This window comes from Pelodiscus sinensis, chromosome 15, assembly GCF_049634645.1.
Source record: "Pelodiscus sinensis isolate JC-2024 chromosome 15, ASM4963464v1, whole genome shotgun sequence".
Taxonomy (NCBI): Eukaryota; Metazoa; Chordata; order Testudines; family Trionychidae; genus Pelodiscus; species Pelodiscus sinensis.
In genome coordinates this window covers 2,665,561-2,690,582 of record NC_134725.1, presented here as the reverse complement: position 1 = coordinate 2,690,582, position 25,022 = coordinate 2,665,561, and the positions used below count along the sequence as shown (strand labels likewise).

Sequence of the window (25,022 nt, the reverse complement as noted above, 5' to 3'; positions counted from 1 at the left end):
TTCTGGCTGCACTTTTCCCCTCCCCTTTTTATTTATGCACATGTAAGCAGGGGCTGAACTGCTGCTTGCTGTCAGCCAGCTAAAAGGAGGGGTGGGTGTGACCACTACAGGGCTACGTCTACACTGGCCCCTTCTCCGGAAGAGGCATGCTAATTTTGAACTTTGGAATAGGGAAATCCGCGGGGGATTTAAATATCCCCCGTGGGATTTAAATAAACATGGCCGCCGCTTTTTACCCGGCTTGGGGAAAAGCCAGAAAAGAGCGTCTAGACTGGCGCGATCCTCCGGAATAAAGCCCTTTTCCGGAGGATCTCTTATTCCTACTTGCAATGTTGACATGTAAATACTGCTCAGAAGAGAATCTGAGGTGTGGCTATGTAAATCCCATTCAGCCAGGGCTGATGGAAGGTCAGTGTTGGAATGGAATGTAGAGAAGTGTATATAACTTGGGACTGTTGTGGGGGTAACTAATCACGCTACCCCTAAATGTGGGAACTGTAAAACATGCCACCAGTGCTTGCAGGAGAGACACCACCATCATGGGAAGAGGTCTCGGACGAACAAGCCTCCCCCCTTCCAGAGTTGAGTGAACAGAGCGGGGGGGGAAAAGGTTAAAGAATTTGAGTTAGCCTGTCTCACAACTGTCAGGTAAGAGCTATAAGACTGGCTCAGCCTGCACCTTTTCCCCCTTTGTTTTAAGGACAGACCTAAAGCAGACTCCCTGAGGAGTCTTTTCTTCTGCTAGTCCACTGAAAGCTGGATTCATTTGCCAGTCCAGCTGGTGGCTAAAGAGTTGAAATCACTGAGGGTATGTCTACACTACAATGTTAGTTTGAACTAACGGACGTTAGTTCGAACTAACATTCATAGGCGCTACACTAGCGCTCCGCTAGCTCGAATTTAAATCGAACTAGCGGAGCGCTTAGTTCGAACTAGGAAAACCTCATTTTACGAGGACTAAGCCTAGTTCAAACTTACTAGTTCGAATTAAGGGGTGTGTAGCCCCTTAATTCGAACAAGTGGGAGGCTAGCCCTCCCCAGGTTTCCCTGGTGGCCACTCTGGCCAACACCAGGGAAACTCTATTGCCCCCCTCCCGGCCCCGGACCCCTTAAAGGGGCACGGGCTGGCTACGGTGCCCGTGCCAGGTGCAAGCCTGCCAGCACCCAGCCAGCAGACCCTGCACCTGGCACAGCACAGAGCCACCCACCCAATGTCCCCCAGCCCACCCCCTCTTCCCGGGACCAGGCTGGCGGCTCCCGGGAGCTTGCCCGGGACCGCAAGAGGCGGGCACCTTCCTGGTCTAGTGCAGACATCGTGGACCTAGTCCACGATCTCCGCACTAGGCACAGGAAAGTGGCCGTCTAGGGCAGGAGAGCTGCCAGCCTGGCTACCCAGGAGCAGGTGTGCATGAAAATCAAGGGGGTCCACTGAGACCCCCGACCCTGAGCTTACAATGGCCGTCCTGGGTCAGACCAAAGGTCCATCTAGCCCAGTAGCCTGTCTGCCGACAGCGGCCAACCCTAGGGACCCTGGAGGGGATGGACCGAAGACAGTGACCAAGCCATTTGTCTCGTGCCATCCCTCTCCAGCCTTCCACAAACTTCGGGCAGGGACACCACTCCTACCCCCTGGCTAATACCACTCCATGGACCCAACCTCCATCACTTGATCTCACTTCCCTTTAAACTCTGTTCTAGTTCTAGCCTTCACAGCCTCCTGCAGCAAGGAGTTCCACAGGTCGACTCTTTGCTTTGTGAAGAAGAACTTTCTGTTACTAGTTTGAAGCCTGCTACCCATTCCTTTCCTTTGGTGTCCTCTAGTCCTTCTTTATGGGAACTCATGAAGAACATTTCTGAATGCACCCTCTCCACCCAACCCCTGCTTTTAGAGACCTCTATCCTGTCCCCACTCCATCTCCTCTTTTCTAAGCTGAACAGTCCCAGTCTCTGTAGCCTTTCTTCATCTGGGACCTGTTCCCAACCCCTGATCATGTTAGTTGCCCTCCCCTCTCCCAGCCTTTCTCTTCCCCTCTCACACCTCCTTTTCCCAGTCTCCCCCAGTTTTGTTCAATAAAGACAGAGTCAATGTTGGAAGAAACGTTATCTTTATTTTGTACATCAGGAAGGGGGGCTAGGGAAGGGTAAGTGGAAGGAGGTGAGGGAGGAATGGGGTACGAGCCCCCGATGGGGAGGACTGGGCTGGCTCTGCGGGCTTCTGGGGGTGGAAGCTCTCCTGCAGCCCCCCAATTGCCCCCTCTCCCCAGATGGCAGCCTGCGGCAAGTGCAGCCGGTCTGATGGCCGAGTGGTGTGATGTGCCCAGTGTGGGCACTCCGGGCACTCCAAGCCAGGACTGGTTTTCAAGCGGGGCACCCCTGAGAACTGTCTGTCCGGGGTGGGGGTCGGGTCCCTTTAAGCGCAGCCCTCGGCTAGCCTGAGACAGCATCTCCACGCTCTAAGTCCTCCTCTGATGCCCTGCCGGCACTGCTTCCGGCCATCCTTAAGCCCTGTTCAGGGTCCACTCAATGTGGACATGCTAGTTCGAATTAGCAAAACGCTAATTCGAACTAGTTTTTAGTTCTAGACGCGTTAGTTCGAATTAGCTTAGTTCGAATTAACTAATTCGAACTAAGTTAGTTTGAACTAACTCTGTAGTGTAGACATACCCAGAGAGCTGAAATCACTGGTTTGGCTGAACGCCAGACCTGTTGCACCAGTGAAGTAGTGGTGACGTGTGGTGTGGCGGCGGGTGAGGAGCAGCGACCAGCAGCGGCGGCAGGCGAGGAGCGGCGGCGTGGCGTGGCGTGGTGCGGTGGCACGCGAGGGGCGGCCATCAGCGGCGTGGTGTGGAGTGGCGGCAGGCAAGGAGTGGCGACCAGCGGTGTGGCGTGGAGCGGCGGCAGGCGAGGAGTGGCCATCAGCGGCGTGGCGTGGAGCAGCGGCAGGCGCCCAGTGGAGCATCCAGAGGCGTGGAATGAGACAGCTGGTGGAGTGTGGTGAAGTTTTGTATAAGGTGCCCCCTATCTATTCCCCGACCTCCATTTCTACCCAGGTTGGGAGGTGAAACCCTGTGGGTGAACTTTGGGACTCTGGGTGGCACGGACCAGGGACAGAGACCTTTGGGTTGTTCGACTTGTTTGGACTTCAGGTGATTCTTGGCTGGGGCGGGGGCTTAGCTCATGTTTGGGTTATGAACTCTGTTTGGTGTTTTCCCCAAGCTAATGCCATGTGACTTCTCTCTCTGTTTCATTAAATGTTTCTTTCCTACACACAGACTCAGTGCTTGCGAGTGGGGAAGCATTGCCTTTCAGAGGCACCCAGGGGTGCGTGAATTTCCCAGATTACTGGGTGGGGGCTCGAGCCGGTTCTGTGTGAGATGGACCCCTAGATATTGAACCCAGCCCTGGTTACTGCCAGGCCTACCCGGCAGAAGGGTTACACACACCTAATCTGTGGCCCCACAAAGTCAACCTCCTCCTGGCCCTGGCGAAAGCCACTGTATACAGCAGCAGGAGGAGGGTGCGAGATGTGGGGTTTTCTGAGACTGTGGGGCCTATTTCTGTTCCTCCCTGGTCTCGTGCATCTGGGTGGCATTCACTGGCTCCATAGACAGTTTCACTCCATAGACAGTGGGTGCTGTCCAGAGTTCTCTGCTCTGTGTCCCCATCCGGCTCCCTTGTTTTATACCTTTGATCTGCACCCCTTGGCCTTGTTTTTTATTCTTTGTCCCAAGGAATTAGTTGAACCCCAAGTCCAGTCATTCCAGGCTGGGGGAGGGGCTTTTACCGTGGGCAAAGCATGCGTCAGGGGAGTTGAAGGAAGGTTATTTTTCCATGTATGCCCCTCCAGAAAGAGGACCCTGTGTGCTTTCCCTAGGGCCCCTAGGAAGGGAAGGGGTGTTGACTGTCCCCTTACCCCGTGCTACAGGTCCCCTAATGGAGATGGATAGGAGGGCCTCTAGCTTCCCCTGGAAGGGCCTGGTCTCTCCTGCGCAGAGGTGCATTAGAGGAGAGGGACAGCCCAGCTTTATCCAAGCGCAGGAAACGAGCTCTCACTTCTCCCTCCCTCCGTTCTAGGAAGCGTTGGCCGTAGCCGCCATGCATTGTGGGGCAGCAGTAACAGAACCAAGATGGCGGCCAGCAGGCGACTGATGAAGGTAACATCTAGCGCCGCGCCGGGGAAAGGCGAGTAGGGGGGCGGCCTGGGGGAAGAGAGCGTTTCCGTCTCGGGTCCCCTTCGCGCCAAGTGGGGGTGGGGAGCTCTCCTCTCCAGCAGCGACAACCCGTGGGACTAAGAGACCGGAACGGAACAGCCGGCATCTAGGCCGCGCTTAGGAGGAGTCTTTCTCCGTCTGCTGTGCCCGGAACCGGGCTCCCTGAACCTCCGTGGCTGCCCGATACCGTGTTGGGAGCCAGCGAAGGGCGCTAGGGGCATCCTGGGTCGCTCGGGCCCCTCGCTGCGGGGTGTCCTGCGGTGACTAACCAAAGAGGAAGAGTTGATGCGGGAGGAAATGCTGCATTGACTTGACCAAACTGCTTGACGTGCTGCTCTAGCGCCCCGCAGCCCCTGACGGGCAGAAGCCAAGCCCTGACCTGCCGGGACAATGAGAACTGAATAAGGTGGGGAAGAACTGAGGAATCCCCACAGCTTATTGAGTTCACTTTTTGTCAAGCGTTTTTGTGCTTTTAACGGTAATCTGCCCCGCAAATGAGGGAGACGTGGCTGTTTATCAAGTTGAATTATGGACTTGGATTCAGAAGTTACTTAACTCTACGCCTCTGAAACTTACTTCAGTTTGTCTTGAAGACGAATGCATTTGTGTTCCCAAACCTTTATTCCAACTGTGTAATAGTAATGTAAAGAGTGGCTCGTGCCTGTGGTGGTAGTTTTTTTACTTAAGAATTATTGTATTATAATATTTGTATTCTATTGTTCTTCAACGTTGTATCATTATTTGTTCTCTTGCAATAGCTCTCACATTGTGTAAGATGTTTTCCCAACACTTAGGAAGATAGTCACTGCCCCAAAAAGTTTACAGTGTTTGTAGTGGATGACATCAATAATTAAGATTGCATACTACTCTGGGCAGGCATCTGCCACACTTGTATATCAACTAGTAGGACTGAATCAACTAATTATCAGTATACATTGAACTGAACAAACATGCTATGATCTTTGCACTGATGGGTTCATAACCTGAGTCAGATTATATAGTTTATCCATGTGATACATAGATGCATGGGCCATATATTGAATGTGGTGCGATGTTCTTTATTTTTAACATATCTTGTACTTGATGGGAGAGAATATTTTGGTGCCACTTCTGTTAGTTTTGTTCTTTTAAGTCTTGATCCTGAAAGTGGCTTCAGGCAGGTGGAGCTCTGCCCAGAGCCTCACTGAGATCAGTGGAGTTCCATCCAGACATAGGGTTCTATCCTTATTGAGTCAGTTGCTCTATTGGGGTCTGAAACTTGAGTTATACAAATGCATAGTTTATAAATTCAAGAGTGCCTGAGGATTATAATGGAAAAGAGAATTATGATAGCTTAATATTGGTTTCATTTAAGATTAGCGTTGCTATTTTCCATTAGTTCAGAGTGTAGGTCATAATTAAAACTGTAGAACACCTTGGGTGCAGAGTCATGCGTGCAAGATAATAGCCACAACCTCAGTGAGGAACATAAACTGCCCCTTAGGAGCTTAGTGAGATAAATGAAAATCCAAATTAGTTCAATTTTTAATAATTTATCTTTACTGCTACCACCTATGAAGCTGTTGCTGCCAATATGTCAAAATGAGGCCCCCCCACATTTCACATGGTGAGCAAGAGTTGTTGTTTTATGTTTTTATAAGCTTAGCTTTTCTGTTTTCTTTTAAATTAAATTTCACGTTAAGAGCCATATATATACCTTTAAAAATGTTTGTAAAGTACAAAATGTACATAAATATTCCTAGTACATCTCTGAACAGGAGTAAAAAACACATATTAAAAATCTGAAGGGCTGCAGAGACATTAGTTAATGTTGCTGAGTATCTCCCAAAGCTAGTTATCATTCTGCTACATTTTATGGTGTTAATAGTATTGCCACAGTATGTTTAGGGAGACAGTCTATAGATGTTAGGTTTTTTAAAATATTTGATTCCTCTATCTGCAGTTAGACACATCTCTTCTAGAAGAAATTTGTGGCCAGCCATTGGCAGATTTGTGAGAGTGGTGTTGGGAATAGAGAGGCGCATTGGTAACAAAACTACTAGTAGAATTTACTTTCATTTTTATTTTGTATTCATGAATTGTGATGCTCAGAAACTTTTCTCCATTATTTCAGCAGTTACATAATGCTTGTTAGACATTCAGAAATTACCCTCTTATACATCACAATTAGTTGACATTGTTACCCACCCTCCCAATTACTCTGGTCATTCTTTCTATAGTAGATCAATCCAGCTCCCATCAAGTTTTGTCATGGGGACTACACGAGAGCTAGATTAAAAACAAAGATCCAAATCCTGTAATTGGGACAGCTTCAGGATTTTGGCCTAGCATACAATTCCAGAGTACACAAACTGCACCCATATATATTCCATTGCTGAACAGATTTTCTGATTTTTTTTTTTTAAATAGGAATGATAATTGGATGTTTCCTGAGTTATTTAAATTATGCTTTTTAAACAAAGCTTAAATTATAATCAATGCTGGAATATCAAAGGAAACCCAGTTTTAGCTCTGTATTTTCACACTTAATGATGATGATAATAATTTTTAAATCTCAACTTTTGTACAAATCCTTGAATTAAATATAGTTTTATTTATAACTGAAAATAAATTTGGAACCTCCTGCATATTGTGCAAAATAAAATATAACATTCACGTCAACTGGGATGTAAGTGAATGAAAAATGTTTTATTCTAAAGCAGGGGTGGGCAATAACTTTTGATCGGGGGCCACTCCAAGATTTTGGAAAGTGGTCAAGAGCCACACTTCTCTGTGGACGGGGTGTGGGGTTTGGGACGGAGGTTGGGTGCAGAAGGGAGCGCTGGGTAGGGGATTGGGGTGCAGGAGAGAATGTGGGGTCTGAGAGGGAGCTATACGTCCCTGGGGGGCAAGAGACTTTGTGCACCTGCTCCCCTCCCCCCAGGCCAATCTGGTCCTGGGGGCGGGGGCGCTCATTAAGTCTCTCACGCCCCACCAAGGTCATGTGGCACCTAGAGGGAGCGGCCAACTGTTTTGAACAGCTGGTAGCTCCCTCTATGCACCATGTGCCCCTGGCTGGGGGAGGAGATCTTATGTGCTCCCCTGTCCCTACACCAGTCTTTGCAGCTGAGGGCAGGGGGGTGTGTGAAGTCTCTCGCTCCCCGCCAGGGGCACATGGCGCATAGATGGAGCTGCCAGCTGTTCAAAATGGCTGATGGTTCCCTCTACACGCCGCGTGATCGTGGCAGGGTGTGAGAGAACTTGAGTGCTCCCCTGCCCCCAGCTGCCAGGATTGGCCTGGGGGAAGGGGCGTGCACAAAATCTCCTCCCCTGCTGCCAGGGGTGTGCAGAGCATAGAGAGAACTGCCAGCTGTTTTGAATAGCTAGCGGCTCCATCTATGCCATGTGCCCCTGGTGACAGGTGGCGGGGGAGAGACCTCTTGCGCTACCCTGCCCCCAAGCCAATCGGGGCATGGGAGTGTGTGAAGTCTCTCACGTGCCCCCTTCCTGCCCCCCACCAAGGTGGGCCACGGGCCAGCTCAAATGGCTTGGGCTGAATCAAGCCCATTCCTGTTCTAAAGTATTGGAGTTGTTTAGAACCATTGACATGGATCATGGTGGTTTATTTGTATCACACCAATAGGCTCCATTTGAGATCAGGGTACTGTTGCAGGTGACAGTGCTTGCTGTGAAGAGCTTATGCCATAAATTAGGGCTACTCGACTTTGGAAGCCCCGGGGGCCACAATGATACTCACAGCACATGCAGAGGGCTGCAACGTAAGTGTGGTTGCATGTACATGCAAATAGCTTCTTTCACACTGATGGGCATGAATACAAAGGTGAAGGCAAGACTACACAACACACAAGCCCCATTTAAATCAGTTCTGCTCAGATTAATAAAATGCAACATTTACCCGATTTCCACCCATATGACAGCACTTGTAATGAGCAATGACAGTCCAGGAATTTAACTACTAAAATGCATAGCAACAGAAGACCATTATATTGGCTACTTTTTTGTTTTGGCTCCCACCTGCGGGCTGCAAACAAACTGGCCACAGGCTGCATGTTGAGTAGCCCTGATATAAATAGACAAGACAAAGTGTGGGAGACTGGAGTATCATCTCCACTTTGCAGGTGAAAACTAGAAAGCTAGCATTTATATTTAGTCTTGACAGAATTCAATTTTGATTTTTATAATTTAATGGATAATATCAATATTTATTTTGAGCATTTTTTAGATTTTTTTTATCAATTTAATTTTTGACATTTGTGTGATGTTATGGGTATTAAGCACTTTCCTCTATTTTTATCATTTTAAATGTTCAGTTGCAGGAAGCTATGGGGGAGGAATCAGAGATTATTTAATGACAATAGATATTCAAGCTTTAGAACTGTTAAATACAAATTGCCAATGTCAGAATATACAAAGTAAATATTCTTAAATCAACAAATCATAGATGTTTTTACTCATCCACTTGTTAGTCCATTTGTAACAAGTCTAATTCTAAATCACTGGGTTTTGACTCTGTTCTCAAGTAGAGTTTTTCTTACTTTGCCTGGCTATAAATTTTGGCGGTTATTGATTGAAATTAGGGATGTTAAATTTAGATTAATCGGCGAATCGAATAGTCGATGCAATTTGTGTTGACTATTCAATTAGTCAATAAGGGCGCCTCTGTCTTTGAAGTGTAGCAACAGCCCTGAGGTGCTGTGGCAAAAGCGCTGCAGGGAGCACAGGTCAAGCGAGGGAGTCCCCAGCTGCCCCTGGACTCCATGGGTCGCTGCTGCTTAGAAGCACTCCCTTCTCTCCCCCCCCCCCCCCCCCCCCCCCCGCTGCCTCTTTCTGATAGAGGTTGCAAGCAGGGGGGAAGCGACTGGTAGACTTGTGTGTCGACTATATGATGAGCATTTGCTTATCGGATAGTTGACTAGTCGTTCACATCCCTAGTATTTACATATTTACTTATTCCGGAAAAGCGGCTGATTTTCCGGAATAACTTGCCAGCTGTCTACACTGGCCCCTTGAATTTCCGGAAAAGCACTGACGATCTACTGTAAAATCATCAGTGCTTTTCCGGAAAAACTATGCTGCTCCCGTTCGGGCAAAAGTTCTTTTCTGGAAAACTGTTCCGGAAAAGGGCCAGTGTAGACAGCACAGTAGTGTTTTCCGCAAAAAAGCCCCGATCGCGAAAATGACGATCGGGGCTTTTTTGCGGAAAAGCGCGTCTAGATTGGCCACGGATGCTTTTCCGGAAAAAGTGCTTTTCCGGAAAAGCATCCTGCCAATGTAGACGCGCTTTTTCCGGAAATACTTATAACGGAAAACTGTTCCGTTTTAAGCATTTCCGGAAAAGGGTGCCAGTGTAGACGTAGCCTTTGTGTATAGTTGGTGGCCCTGTTTTCCCTTTGTAAACAACTAATCAGGTGAAAAATACAAACATCTGTTTTCGTGTTGTGTTTAGGGATGTAAAATATGTTTAATTTTGTAAACGTGTAACTGCTGTAAATTTCAGTCGTGACGTGTTTATGCACGGGGAGCACTGGCTCCTCCCTGTCCTGCTGCGTCTGTGGGAGGCAGCAGGGTGTGAGGGGAGGTGACTCCGTGATAGCTGGCACGCGCGCGGGGCTGACTTAAAATCTGGCTCCTGCCTACACCTCCCCACCCCCCGCTGCCTCTGTGGGTGGGTGCAGGAGCGGGTTGGGGGCAGGGTGTCTGGCTGGGGGGAGGGGGCAGGAGCGGGCTGGGGTTGCGGGGTCTTGGCAGGGGAGGGGGTGTGTGAGGGGGCTGGAGGTGCAGGGTCTGGGCATGAGGGGCTGGGGGGGGGCACTTGTTTCCACACTGTGTGCTGCTCCCAAGCACCAGAGGCTTTCCGCGCTGCTCCATTGGGAAGCGTGTCTCCGTGATGCTGTTCTCCCCCCCCAGCTGAGGGAGGGGAGCAGCAGTACTCAACCACTTCTGCCTCTGGCTTCTTCCCCACAAACCGGATCGGGTGGGGAAGCTCGGGGCTCTTCTCCCCCGCCCCGCAGGAAACCTGCGCTGGCGCTCCAAGTGTGCAGGGGGCCAGAAGGTTGGAGTGCCAGTACGGGCTCCCTGCTGCAGGGGGAGCAAGGGGGCGGGGCTTAGCTCAAGCTGCAAAAGAGCCATATCTGGCTCCCTAGTGAGCCACAGGTTGCCAATACCTGGTTTAAGGCTTTTGTGTATAGTTGGTGGCCCTGTTTTCCCTGTGTAGACAATACTTGAAGCAGGTCGCAGTCTTGGGATGGTTCATGTGTATTAGAGCTTGCAGGATTGGGACCAAAGTAACTTTTCTTTATTTGTGTAGCTTTTTCAGATAGCATCAGGAACATTTTTGTGGGGTTTTAAGCTATTTATAAAATCACAAACTTGCAGAGGGACTCAGGTGGAAGTTTAATATTTGAAATTACTTTCAACTTCAATTGACTAGATTTCAAGTTGATGGCATTTTTTACTTTTTGCTTTTTACATTTTTAATTTATGCTTTCAAATAGCACAAATGGTGAAAAGTACTTTTTCATTTTTGGTAATAAACATACATAAAGAAATATTTAATGCTTTTTGTGATTCTCCCTTCACTGCTGTAGTTTGATTAAATATTATATATCAAACAGTATAGTCTCCATTTTATATACAGTACTATGTTCTTTTATCTGAACATGTTGAAACACTTGACAAACATGAAGTCACAACACATCTGTATAATACAAGTAGGTATCTCCATGTTATAAAAAGGAAATCTGATTTAGCAAGGTCACATACAGGGTCAGTGGCAGAACTGGAAATAGAATTAGGAGTGTGCACTCCTGCTTCCATGTTTTAGCTATTCGTGCACTCTTAGTCACTAATTTACATTACTTAAGACGACAATATTGAAGAGGGTGGGAGAGAACTGGAATTTGACTGTTCACTACATTTCTAACCTTAGGTTTATTTTAGAAAAAATGCATGTTTAGCCTCATTCTCTCACTTCCCAAAGTCGAGTCAGTGATCATAAAGTGAAATTAGTAATCTTTCTGACTCTGAACATGGTACTGCCTTTAACCAGCCTGTTGCCTGTGGCCATTCAGCAGAATCATATTTTCTTTTGACAAAAGTATGTTTTTATTCATTAGTTGTATTGCCTTTGCTGTGCTAGTATTTATTATGAATTGTGTACTAGGGATGCATCAGTCAGCAAAGCAGAGAGGGGAAGCAGGTGCTGGTGCTGGGAGGAGCCATCTTAAAAGACAGTTCCCCCCCCAGCACTGTCTCCACAGTGCCACCTGCTGCCCCCCTTGCTGCTGCCTCTGAGAGGCAGGGGGGAGGGGAAGCAGCCACGAAGCAACCCCTGTCTGCAGGGGGGGGGGGTCCCAGCTCCCTGCTGGGACTCCCCAGAGACAGGGGTTGCTCCGGCCAGGCAGGCAGGCCAGCTCAGTCTCATCTCGCACTGGGTCCAGAACCTACCCTCGCTGCACCTCTGCAGTTTAAATGTAGTAGGAGCTGAGCTGCCTGTGTGCCTGGCTCCTACTACATTTGAACTGCAGAGGTGCATTGGGGGTAGGTCCTGGACCCGGTGTGAGCTAGGACTGAGCGCCTTACCTTATCGACTAATTGTGTAGTTGATAGAATTTTTATCGACTACGCGATTAGCTAGTTACCTGTCTCTTAACATCCTTATTGTCTATCACTAGCAAAGGTAACTACATTTCAGGTACAAAATCTTTATTTCTGGCAATGCACTAGCCAGAGAACACAACTTGATTTGCAGCTTCCAGGTTGAATTTGCAGGGGAAGGAATAAATGAAAAGCCTCTTCTAAATAGAAGTTACTGATTTGCAATAAATATAGAACCTCAGAGTGCTACTTCCAGTCAGTTATTTTTTGAGTATGAAGTGGAACTTAAAGCAACCACAAGGTACTGGCAAAAAATGTCTAATGGAGATGGTCTTCTAATAAAGGAAAAGTAGGATGGTACTAAAGAACTTCCTTCTCCACAATCTTGTACTTTGTGTTGTCATGCTTGTTTAAAATACATTCATTATATTCTAGTCTGAGTTGGCAGCTTTTTATACCTACTTTGTACTTCCTGTGCAAAGGTAGAAATTGCTACAGTAGATGAAAGGCAGTGGAGAATCAGGCTCGGACATTTGGTGATGCTTGACGGGAAAGGGGTTTCTTGAATGGGTTTCATTATTGTATGTCACGTCAAATGAAAGTGCTATTGAGACAGTAGTGTTTACTGGGGGAAAAATTAATTTATTCAATTTTGAGCAAAGGCATTTAAGGGAACATGAGAGAGGCTTGCTGATTCATTTGAAACTTACTTTGGTTACATACAAAGTTGCTTAATTTTGTGTTAATTTTCTGCATTTCTTAAATCAACCACATTACAGACACATCAAGATTTTTAAACAAAAGTGAAAGTATTTGGGTCTAACGTCATTCATTTTTTTTTTTCATTCTTTCAAAGCTTATCCCACAAATGTAAAAACAACGAGGAGTTCTGTGGCACCTTAAAGACTAATCTGACCAAATGGATTTTTATCCATGAAAGCTTTTGTTCAAATAAATCTTAGTCTTTAAGGTACCACGTGATTCCTTGTTGTTTTTGTAGATACAGACTAACACTGCTACCCCTCTGACACTTAAATGCCTCAATTATTTTGAGGGAGACAGACTGACCATGTTGATTGTTAACTTGGCTTAAATCACTGCTTCATCTGTTTTTATGTGTACAGATTGGACCTCCCTGGTCTGGTACCCTTGGGACCTGACTAGTCCAGAATGAGAGATTTTGCCGGACATGGGGAGGTCGTTTCTACCCCCCTGCCCTGCCACCCCATCAGGCTTCCTGGCTCCCCAGCAGCCTAGCTGGGTTGCATGCTGAGCTTCCCCCCAACCCAGCTGGGCTGTGCGTGGCCTTCCTGGCTCTCCTCCACCCTGCCATCCAGCTGTCTCACGCGCCAGGCTTCCCAGCTCTTTTCCCCCCACCCCTAGCCCATTTGAGCTGTGCATGCTGGGCTTCCCCCCCCTTGCATCGCACTGGGCTCCTAGCCCCACACCCCCTGCAGTGCACTGGGACTTGTTACCTAATTTCACTAGAGACCAACCCAGGGTTACACTTACACTGATTTATTCTTACACTATTGGATCAAGCAAAAAGGGAATGGAACTCCTTCACACGTGTGCGCACACATTCATACATTCAGACACTCGTACACTTACGCAGGTGGTGAGTTGCACAGATATAGGTTCCGGTGTCTCTGCCTGTAGTCACGAATCTGGGCCGGTGAGCTGATCATACGGCCTGTGGTCTGCATGCTCTCTTCTCTTTATTGACCTAGGCAGCCCCTGTCATGCACACCTGAGTTCTTTCTTTGTGTCCCTCACCGAGAGGCACACTCAGCTCTCATTCTCCTCATGCATATTCAGTTCTTCTTCTCTTCATGTTCCTTGCACCTCCACTTCTTGCCTTTCTCATGTGCAAGCGTAGATTAGCTCAGACCCTACCTAGCCCCAGGCTCTGTCTGTAGCCTCATGGCTCCTCTCCACAAAGGTGCAGACGTTACCCTGTTCGCTCTCTGTCTCCATTCATACACATGAACTCCCTTGTCACAGGATAGAATGTTAGAGATTGTACAAGCAATAGCTGGAAGTTACAAAGCTTACAAGAAGTTGCAGAACTTAAAACATTACATGACTCTCAAAAACTCAGTTACATGTCTTACATCCACATTATACTGGATTGGGCAGAAGTTTTACATAACCAGACTCTCTGATCCTGGAACATCCATGGTCCTACTAGACCACGGATGTTACCAGACCAGAGAGTTCCAGTTTATAGAGGTGCAACCTGTATTAGATGGAAAGCTCTCTGGTCAGAGACCATGTCTTCCTGTGTTTTTTCTGTAGAACCGCTAGCACAATCTTGATGGGGGTGGGCAAGAGAGCCTCTGCGGGCTGGATCTGGCTTGCCAAGTGGGTTGATCTGGCCCATGGACACCCTGCCACTCTCCCACCCCCAAGCCAATCAAGACCTGGGGATGGGGGAGCACACAAAGTTTCCTCCCTTCACCGGGGCGTGCAGCGCCTAGAGAAAACCACCAGCTGTTCTGAACAGCTGGCGGTTCACTCTAAGGCAGTGGTTCCCAACCTTTTCCAGATGGGGACCCATTTTGACAATTCAGGAAGACTTGGTGACCCAGGGCAATTAAAAAAGGGGGGGGGGGGGGTCAGTGCAGTAACTAGCTAATTTTGCACCCGAGGAAGAATATAAAAATGTGCCCTCTCCTGTTTATATATTCATAAGAACAGCCATACTGGGTCAGATCAAAGGTCCATCCAGCCCAGTATCCTGTCTGCTAACAGTGGCCAATGCCAGGTGCCCCAGAGGGAGTGAATCGAACAGGTACTGATCAAGCGATCTCTCTCCTGCCGTCCATCTCCACCCTCTGACAAACAGAGGCTAGGGACACCATTCCTTACACATACTGGCTAAAAGCCATTGATGGACCTAACCTCCATGAATTTATCTAGTTCTCTTTTAATCCCTCTTATAGTCCTAGCCTTCTCAGCCTCCTCAGGCAAGGAGTTCCACAGATTGACTATGCTCTGTGTGAAGAAGAACTTCCTTTTTATTGGTTTTAAACCTGCTGCCCATTAATTTCATTTGGTGGCCCCCTAGTTCTTATATTATGGGAACAAGTAAATAATTTTTCCTTATTCACTTTCTCCACACCACTCATGATTTTATAGACCTCTATCATATCCCCCCTTAGTCTCCTCTTTTCCAAGCTCAAAAGTCCCAGTTTCTTTAATCTCTCCTCATATGGGACCCATTCCAAACCCCGCATCATTTTAGTTGCCCTTCTCTGAACCTTTTCTAATGCCAGTATATCTTTTTTGAGATGACACCACATCTGTACGCAGTATTCCAGATGTGGGTGTACCATGGATTTATATAAGGGCAATAAGATATTCTCTGTCTTATTCTCTATCCCTTTTTTAATGATTCCTAACATCCTGTTTGCTTTTTTGACTGCCTCTGCACGGACGTCTTCAGAGAACTATCCACAATGATTCCAAGCTCTCTTTCCTGATTAGTTGTAGCTAAATTAGCCCCCATCTTATTATACGTATAGTTGGGGTTATTTTTCCCAACATGCATTACTTTACATTTATCCACATTGAATTTCATTTGCCATCTTGTTGCCCAGTCACTTAGTTTGGTGAGATCCTTTTGAAGTTCTTCACAGTCTGCTTTGGTCTTAACTACCTTGAGCAGTTTAGTATCGTCTGCAAATTCATAGTAGTTATTTCATAAAACTGAAAATACATTATTAATAAAATAATAACACTACATTTATTTGAGTTGTGGTGGGGGAAAGACACTCATCCTCAAAGCGCTCCTCTCCCCGGTCTTAAACCCCACACTCAGAGGCTGGAGGAGTCCTGCTCAGGGGCTGGGGAGCACATTCTGGGAGTCTCACACACAGGTGTTACAAAAATACAAGAAACATAATATGTGTTATTCAAAAAACAAGTAAAATTGAGTATTTTACCAAACAGTTTCACCTGAACTTAAATTTATGGGATGATTGGGCTTGTATTTGCTTTGCTAACTGTTGTATGCTCGCAGTTGTTGTGGCACCCCCCCACCCCCCCCCCCCCCCCCCAGCACAGTCCCAGCCTCTCTTTCTCCCCTTCTCCCGCCCCGGCTCCTGAACACAGTCCCAGCCCCTACCCCGGCCCCCTGTGGCTGCAAGCCGGCCAGGACTCTGCCCTGGCCGGCCAATGCAAGCTGCAGGAATCCTGGCCCGGGCAGCTGGAAACCTCTCAACTGGGCACTTGGGCCCCCACCCCCCACCTACCTGAGCTGGGCGCTGCTTCTTTTCTGCATTCCCTAGCATTCTAACTTCTTTCCCCCCATGTCCAGGGATATTTCCTTACTCCAGTGGTCACCAATCAGTCAATCGGGATCTACAGGTAGATCTTGGATCCTCTGACAAGTGATCCTGACTAGTGTGGCTAAGAGGTTATCAAGTGCCGGTACTTCAGATGCCCCTCCCCCCACTGCTGTGCACCTCAGAAGGGGCACAAAGGAGGCGGGGCAAGGGTATTTGGTTTGAGAGAGATCCTGGATAGCACTTAAATTCAAAAAGTTATCTTGTGCTTAAAAAGGTTGGAGACCATTGCCTTACTCTGCTCTGAGTCACTGAAATGGTATTCAAGTCAATTGATTGTTTAACTGCCTGAAGGTTGTTAAACCAATTAAGTTGAGTACCAGTTCAGGTGACTGGCTCCTTAAACTAAGCCAGTTGTGGAGCTGACCAGCAGGGACTTTTTCAAGTGTGTGAATGGCTCCTTAAGAGCACCACCTGGGGAGACACTTGGTGAGCCTTTTGAAATGTAATGAGGACCCATATTTGGGTCCTGACCCATAGGTTGGGAAACCCTGCTCTTAAGTGCTCATCTAGACTATGCTAGAGTGTCGAAAGAGGATATGGAAATTCTGCGGGAATTTGCATATCTTCTTCCGATCTCACTTTCGAAAAAATGAGGTTTACATGGCTTTTCGACAAGGGGGGGGGGTTGGCCGAAAAAGCCACATCTAAACTACTTTCACTTTCGAAAGCTCTGCTTTCGAAAGTGAGATGGGAAGAAGATATGCAAATTCCAGCTGAATTTGCATATCCTCTTTCAACACTCTATCTTAGTCTAGATGAGCCCCAAGTGCTGTGTGCCCCTTGCAGGGTGGAAGCAGGGAGCAAGAGGCTTCACGTGCTCCCCCTCCCCCAGGCCCTAATTGAACCTCTCTAGTGTGGCACCCTCAGGACCTGATGGGTGCTGAACCATGGGAGGTCAATATTGTCTAGCAGCATTACCAACACTTCCACTGCTTACTGGGCTCTTAGAAGATGTTTAGGGGCAAATTGGAGCTAAATAACAGCACAGAGAGCCAGGACTGGTGGCTGCAAACAAACTTTATGGGACTGTTGGAAACTTGGCCACACCCATGATAAGTGGACATGCAGCTAACTAACATCATGCCGGACCATGCATGTTGTCAGACCAGAGTGTGCCGGACTGGAGAGGTTCAACCTGTACCCAGCATAGTACTAGATTCTTAGTTAAAATGGACATAGAATCATAGAACACTCGAGGTGCCTTCCAGTTCTAGAGGTCATCAAGTCCAGTCCCCTGCCCTCATGGCAGGGCCCAGTAATGTTTAGACCATCCCTGATAGACATTTATCTAACCTACTCTTAAATATCTCCAGAGATGGAGATTCCACAACCTTCCTGGGCAACTTACTCCAGTGTTTAACCACCAGGAAGTTTTTCCTATTACCAACCTAAACCTCCCTTGCTGCAGTTTAAGCCCATTGCTTCTTGTCCTATCCTCGAAGGCCAAGGAGAACAATTTTTCTCCCTCCTCCTTGTGACACCCTTTTAGATACCTGAAAACTGCTATCATGTCCTCTCTATCTTCTTTCCAAACTAAACAAGCCCAGTTCTTTCAGCCTTCCTTCATAGGTCATGTTCTCTAGACCAGGGGTGTGCAACCTTTTAGCGGCCGTGACCCTCGGCGGCTGGCAAAGTTGTCAACAAAGGGGGAAAAAAACCCCACTCTGCCGGCATCTCCCAGCCAGGCTTCCATCCAGCCGTATCTAAGCTGCACCGCGCAGCCAGGAACGGACCACGACCCTCCCCAGGGAAGCCATCCATGGTTCCTGTAGGGCTCGCAACCGGCCGGACCTGGGAGCTGCGCCACGTGGTCAGCAGCGGACAGGAACACGCTGCAACCCCCCGAGAAGGCATCTGCGACCCCCTTAGGGGTCGAAACACACGGGTTGTGTACTACTGCTCTAGACCTTTAATCATTCTTATTGCTCTTCTCTGGACCTTCTCTAATTTCTCCACATCTCTCTTGAAATGCGGTGCCCAGAACTGGACACACTACTCCAACTGAGGCCTAACCAGCGCAGAGTAGAGTGGAAGAATGACTTCCCATGTCTTGCTCACAACACACCTGTTAATACATCCCAGAATCATGTTTGCTTTTTTTGCAACAGCATCACTCTCCTGACTCATATTCCGCTTGTGGTCCACTGTGACCCCTAGATCCCTTTCTGCCGTACTCCTTCCTAGACAGTCGCTTCCCATTCTGTATGTGTGAAACTGATTGTTCCTTCCTAAGTGGAGCACTTTGCATTTGTCCTTATTAAACTTCATCCTATTTACCTCAGACCATTTCTCCAGTTTGTCCAGACCATTTTGAATGATGACCCTATCCTCCAGAGCAGTTGCAACCCCTCTTAGCTTGGTGGTATCTGCAAACTTCATATGCATACTCTCTATGCCAATAGCTAAATGGTTGATGAAGATATTGAACAGAGCCTGTCCCAACAGACCCCTGCAGAACCCCACTCACTATGCCCTTTCAGTAGGATTGTGAACTGTTAATAACTACTCTCTGAGTACGGTTATCCAGCCAGTTATGCACCTAACTTATAGTAACCCCATCTAAGTTGTATTTGCCTAGTTTATTGATAAGATCATGCGAGACTGTATCAAATGCATTACTAATTGTTACTGCTAATAATGGTTATCCACTGAAAGCATTGTTTAGGTTTAGCATATCCCTATAAATGTCAGTCCATGAGACTCTTGATGTGTCTTCATGCTCTAAATCAGTGGTCTCCAACCTTTTTACACCGAAGATCACTTTTTAAATGTCAGGGCAAGCCAATATCCCACCCATTCTTTGAGGCCTCACCCTCTCCATTCCCTTCCGCTCCTTCACTTGCTGTCCCCAGCCCTTACTCACTCTCACTGGGTTGACAGGAGGTGGGGGCTCTGGGGTGGGAATGAGGGATTTGGGTGTGGGAAGGGGTGAGAGGTGCAAGCTCTGGGAGGAAATTTGGGTGCAGGAGGAAGTAGAGAAGGGGATGCTGGCTCGGGAAGGGGGCTCCAGGCTGGGGAGTGTTGGGGTCAGGTTGTTACAGTAATCTTTTAACAGATGGAGAAGTGTCATGTAGACTAGCTACTCCAGATGGATACTTTGTAATCGTACCCTGGTCTCATCTGCTAGGGATGGTATCTCAGGTGCGACTCTCACTCCATATCTAATCACCGGAGAGTATATAATTTCTCAGCGATGTTAGGCGCGTATAAAATGAAAACTTAAGACCGAATTTTCAGTGAAAACCACAAGACTATATTATTTAACAAATTTAACCAACAGTGCCTTGAAGGAACAAATGAGGGGGCAGTCCCCCTTTTTACATTAAATGGACCAGGAGGGGAAGTCCCTCTAGGCCCCTATACCTACACAGAGTCTACGGCGACGGAGACGATTGATGAGTTGCTAGCGACCTACAACCCTTGGGCTAATTGAAAGCCTTTAGGGAGGACAGCTAGGTGTCCCTCGTCGGCTGATCTTGACGCTAGGCGACCTACAATCCGTTAGCTAATTAAAGCCGCAGGAGAGGAACAGCCCAGGAGATCCCTTGAAGCACGGATGGAGGACGAAGACGGTTGGTTCACCTTCCGTGAAGCCCTCTGGTCCTCGCTGCCTCTTCTCTGCGCTTCGGTGCAGCCGGATCAGGCGATTGATGACTCTGTTCTATCTACTCTAACCCTATCCTAAAAATAAAACCTTAACCTAATCCCGACGCGCCCGACGAACAGACACAACGACGGCCGACATGCGTGGACCGACGCAGCCTGACGTACAGACTCGATGACGGGATCTAATCTAACTAAAATACTAAACTAACTAACCTAACTAATCTATTTGAGGAGGTCTGGCCTTCCGCCAGCCTGACTCAAGAAAATACTATATTATATAAAATAGAGATAGCATAGCCTTCTGCTAGCTTCTCTAGAAGAATATCTTTACAGGACCTCTTTCATACACCTAGGACAAGGATGACTCACTCTCTCTCTAACCTAAGCTAAGCCTATCCCGACGGAACCGTCGAACCCGACGTAGACCCGACGCGACAGCAACTGCTGCGCGGCAGAAACTTAAAAAGTCTGGGTTCATGCATATTCATTAGGTTCCGTGGTACAATCTGATTGGCTTAGAAAAGATGCTTAACAGCATGTTTTAAAATCATTGGCTGACATAAGATGCTTATGAATATTTATAGGTTATTCAAATTTCAACACGTATACTAGCTTGAATTTTAAATCCTAACAGCTAGATATACAGGTAGCTTTAATACGTGACAAGATCTTAACTTAAAATGGATGTCAGTAGAATTCTCAACTTAAAATGGAGTTCTGGACTCCATTTTGAAATAGGACATGTTTACATATATGGATTGGTTTCACATAGATGTTACATTTATAAACATAATGAGTGGATGTATATGCATTCAGATATTTCAGTCCTGTATCATTTACATGCACTGTTCAAGATGATACATTAGAGGCTCATATTGGATGTTACATCTGCATTCATTTGGTTACAATACTTAGCAGTTGGATTGTTACATATTTGTTACAAAACTGGAGTTGTTACATTCTTTTGCTATTCTGCTTTACAAGGTGGAAGGTTGGGGTACTGAGCAAGCCGCAGGCTTGTGGCTGTGAGGGTGCAGGAGTTTGGGTTGGGGGTGTGAGGGGCTCAGGGCAGGGAGGTTGGGAGTATGATGGGCTCAGGACACAGATTTGTGGTGTGTGGATGGTGCAGGTGTGTTGTGGCAGAAGACTGGGGATGTGGGGATACAGGAGTTTGGGTATGTGAGGGTATCACGGGGTACGCCCCCGTTTGGGGTTTCAGCCCCCTCCTAATGGGCCTACCCCGTACCCCAAAGTCCCAATGTATAAGCCCCGGCCCCTCTATCAGGGCATATACGGTACCCAACGTCTCAATGCAAAGTCCCAGCCCCTCTATCAGGGTTGTGGGCCCGCTCCTGCTGTCCTGGGGGGGGGGGGCGGCTGCTTTCCCCGTGTCTGGGTCAGGCGCGGGCGGCGACTCTGGTCCCCGCTGTTGCAGGAACACTGGCCCGGCCTGGTCTCCTCCTTCGCCCTAGGGCCTCCTTGACTGCCGGGCTCCTTCTGCCTTTATACCCGGCTGCTGTTGGGAGCATGCCCAGCAGGGTCGGAGGGGCGGGGCTTTCTCTGCCAGCTGGGCCTGGGCTATCCCCTGCTCATCAGTGCGGGGCCTGTCCGCCCCGTCACACACCTTCCCCCTTAAATGGGTAGTTACAGTCTGCTTTGTCCAGGTTTCTTCTTCTCCTACTCGGGAAAAGAAATCGGCATTCATATGAGTCTTACCCGGGCGGTGGGCCACTTCAAAATCGTAGGGTTGCAGTGACAAATACCACCGCATTATCCGAGGATTCGTGTCCTTCATATTATGTAGCCATCTCAGAGGGGCGTGGTCCGTGACCAGTCGAAAGTGGCTACCTAACAGGTAATACCGGAGTGCATCTATGGCCCACTTTACAGCCAGTGCCTCTTTTCCAATTGTGGAGTACTTCTGCTCCCGGGGAAAAAGCTTCCGGCTCATATAGAGCACCGGGTGCTCTTCACCGTCCACTTCTTGGGCTAGTATGGCTCCTAGTCCCCTCTCAGAGGCGTCTGTCTGGAGGATAAAGTCTTTAGCGAAGTCTGGGGGGAACAACACTGGTTCTTTCACTAGACGTTGTTTCAATGTGTGGAAAGTCTCTTCACATTCCGGTGTCCATCGTACCTTTGTCGGCATGGAATTCCAAGTCAGGTCTGACAGTGGCGCCGCCAGTGTTGAGAAGTCAGGTATGAATCGGCGGTAGTAACCCGCCAGTCCCAGAAATTGCCGAATCTGCTTCTTCGTCGTTGGCCTCTTCCACTTCTGGAGGGTTTGTACCTTGTCAACTAAGGGTCTCAACGTCCCTCTCCCCACCGTGTATCCCAGATAAGTCACCTCTCTTCATCCCAAGTGACATTTCCCGGGGTTTGCCGTGAGGTTCTTCGAGGGCTTTTAATACTGCTTCCAGGTGTAGAAGGTTTTCCGGCCACGTGTGGCTGTAGATGACTATATCATCTATGTACGCGGTGGCGTATAGCTGATGAGGGCGTAATAGCTGGTCTACTAAGCGCTGGAAGGTGGCGGCCGCCCCGTGGAGGCCGAAGGGCATCGTGACGAATTGGTACAGCCCGAACGGGGTGGGGAAGGCAGTCTTTTCCTTGGAGGTCGGGGTCAATGGGATCTACCAGTATCCCTTTGTTAGGTCTAGCGTGGAGAGGTACCGAGCTTTTCCCAGCCTCTCGAGTAACTCATCCACACGTGGCATGGGGTAAGCATCAAATCTTGAGATAGCGTTGACCTTCCGGAAATCAATACAGAAGCGCATCGTCCCGTCGGGTTTCGGGACAAGCACGATGGGGCTGCGCCACTCACTGCGGGATTCCTCGATCACTCCCATTTCCAGCATCACCTGGAGTTCTCTTTCCACCAGCCCCCACATCTTCCGAGGTAGCGGGCGGTGTTGGTCCCGAACCTTGTGGCCTGGTAGGGTGCTTATATGATGGCTCATCCCTCTGGTCCGGCCTGGCTGGGAAGATAAGACGTGGGCGTATTTCTGGACCAAGCGGAATAGCTCGTCTTTTTGGTCCGGGCTCAGTTCTTCCCCCAGGGTGGCTGGTTGGTTCGAGGGTGGGTCGGCGGCCGACGGCCCCAAGTCTTCGTCAGGTGGGGAGGGATCGATCACGAGTCCTTCCTGCACCTTCCGTTTTTTTAGTAAGTTTACGTGATATATCTGTAGTCCCTTCTTCCTCCCTGTCAATCTCACCTCGTAATCGAAGGGCCCCACTCTGCGTACCACCTCAAATGCGCCCTGCCATTTGGCTAGTAACTTGGACTCTTGCGATGGTAAGAGTAGGAGCACCCAATCGCCCGGCTCGAACGTCCGTAGCTTTGTCCCTCGGTCGTAGTATCTGGCTTGGGTTTCTTGAGCCTGTAAGAGGTTGGTTCGGGCAAACTCGCCTAACTTCTGCAAGCGCTCCCTCGGTTGCAGCACGTAGGGGACCGTTCCCATCACACGAGACTCCTGCCCCTCCCAGTCCTCTCTCAGGAGGTCAAGGATCACCCGGGGTTGTCGCCCATAGAGGAGTTCAAAAGGGGAGAACCCCGTTGATGCTTGTGGTACCTCCCGCACAGCGAAAAGTAAGGCCAGCAACATTTTGTCCCACCCCCGAGGGTCCTCTTCTACAAATTTGCGGAGCATTGATTTCAACGTCCGATTAAAACGTTCCACCAATCCGTCTGTTTGAGGATGGTATACGGTCGTTCGTAGTGCGCGGATGTTTAACAACCGGCACAGCTCGGCCATCAATTTGGACGGGACATTGGTGCCCTGATCAGTCAGTATCTCTTTCGGTATCCCCACTCTAGAGAATACCCCCATGAGTTCCGCGGCTATAGTAGTGGCGGTGGTGTTCTGTAATGGCACCGCCTCGGGGTATCTGGTGGCATAATCCACTATAACGAGGATATATTGGCACCCCGAGCTAGCCGTCTCGAGGGGCCCCACCAAGTCCAACCCGATCCGCTCAAAGGGGACCCCTACCACTGGTAGAGCCACCAGGGGGGCTTTGGGTACCCCCTTCGGGTTGGTGCGCTGACAGTCGGGTCAGGATTCGCAGAACTCCCTCACCTCCCAATGGATCCCTGGCCAAAAAAACCTCTGGGCCACCCGCTGCAGCGTTTTCTCACGGCCCAGGTGTTCTACCCAGGGGCTGGCATGGCCCAACCGCAGTACCCCCTTTCGGTACCTGGCGGGAACTAGGAGCTGCGCGGATTCCTCGCCCGTCTGCGGGTCTTGGGCCACCCGGTAAAGCCTGTCGTTCCGGACCTCAAACCTCGGTCCTTGCTGACCCCGTTTGCCTCCGAACTCCTTATCCTCAGCCTCCTGGACTTGTTCCCAGGCATGGCTTAACATTGGGTCCTCTCTCTGGTCTTGCATAAAGTCTCCCCGGGCATCCAGCCCCTCCTTCTCTCCCTCCTTTATGGGTGGGGGTGGGGGTCCCGCTGAGCCCGATGTCCTGGCTCCAAGTCTCGGTTCGTCCTTGGGTTCGGGGACGTCACCTTGGGCCGCCACCGTCCCTGCTCGGGGCCTTCTTCCGGTTTCGGGAGGTTCCTGCTGGGCCCACTCTTGGACCAACCTACGGAGACCGGGCCAATCTCGCCCCAGTATTACCGGATACGCCAGCTGTGGGGCCAACCCTACCCGACAAATCCTCTCCTCGCAGGCATCTGCGACCCTCACCCAGGCTGTCGTGTAGGCCTTTATATCCCTGTGCACACACTGTAGCAGGACTGGACCCCCTGCGGGTTCGGGACTCTTTACCAGGCTCTCCTGTACCATGGTCTGGCTACACCCGGAGTCTATTAGGGCCCTGACAAGGGTCCCTTCCACCCGTACCTCCACTACGGCCTTTGCTGGCCCACTTTCCCAGGCCTTGTGCCCCACAGTCGGTACCTGGACATATCCACTGTCCTCTGTTGTCCCTGACTGCAGCCTCCGCGCCTGGTGGGTTAGTAACCCTTCCTTCAGCCTCTGGAGCAGCTGCCCTTGTTGCTCCAGTTGTTGCGCTGTCCACTGCTGCAACGTCTGGCTCAGCTGCAGGAGCTGCCCCCTCTGCCTCTTGGCCATCTCTTCTAACAATCTCACCGCCTCCGTTTCACTCTCTCCCCTGTTGGGGCATTCACCCCACCGTTCCTCCCCTAGGTCCAGGGGTGGCATGCCCACATTCTCCACCATGTTGTCACGGGGTACCCCCCCGTCTGGGGTTTCAGCCCCCTCCTAATGGGCCTACCCCGTACCCCAAAGTCCCA

The 25,022-nt window shown here is 49.1% G+C and overlaps 1 protein-coding gene across 1 annotated transcript in view; it reads left to right on the top strand.

Annotated features, from left to right (window-relative positions):
* The first annotated feature begins 4,011 nt into the window (after positions 1-4,011).
* LOC102448023 (ubiquitin-conjugating enzyme E2 L3) overlaps positions 4,012-25,022 on the top strand; it is an 89,313-nt gene continuing 68,302 nt past the window's right edge. Inside the window, exon 1 of the mRNA XM_075897839.1 lies at positions 4,012-4,154. Within this exon, the coding sequence (XP_075753954.1) occupies positions 4,128-4,154 (27 nt within the window). The 5' untranslated portion in view covers positions 4,012-4,127. The remainder of the gene's footprint in view (positions 4,155-25,022) is intronic.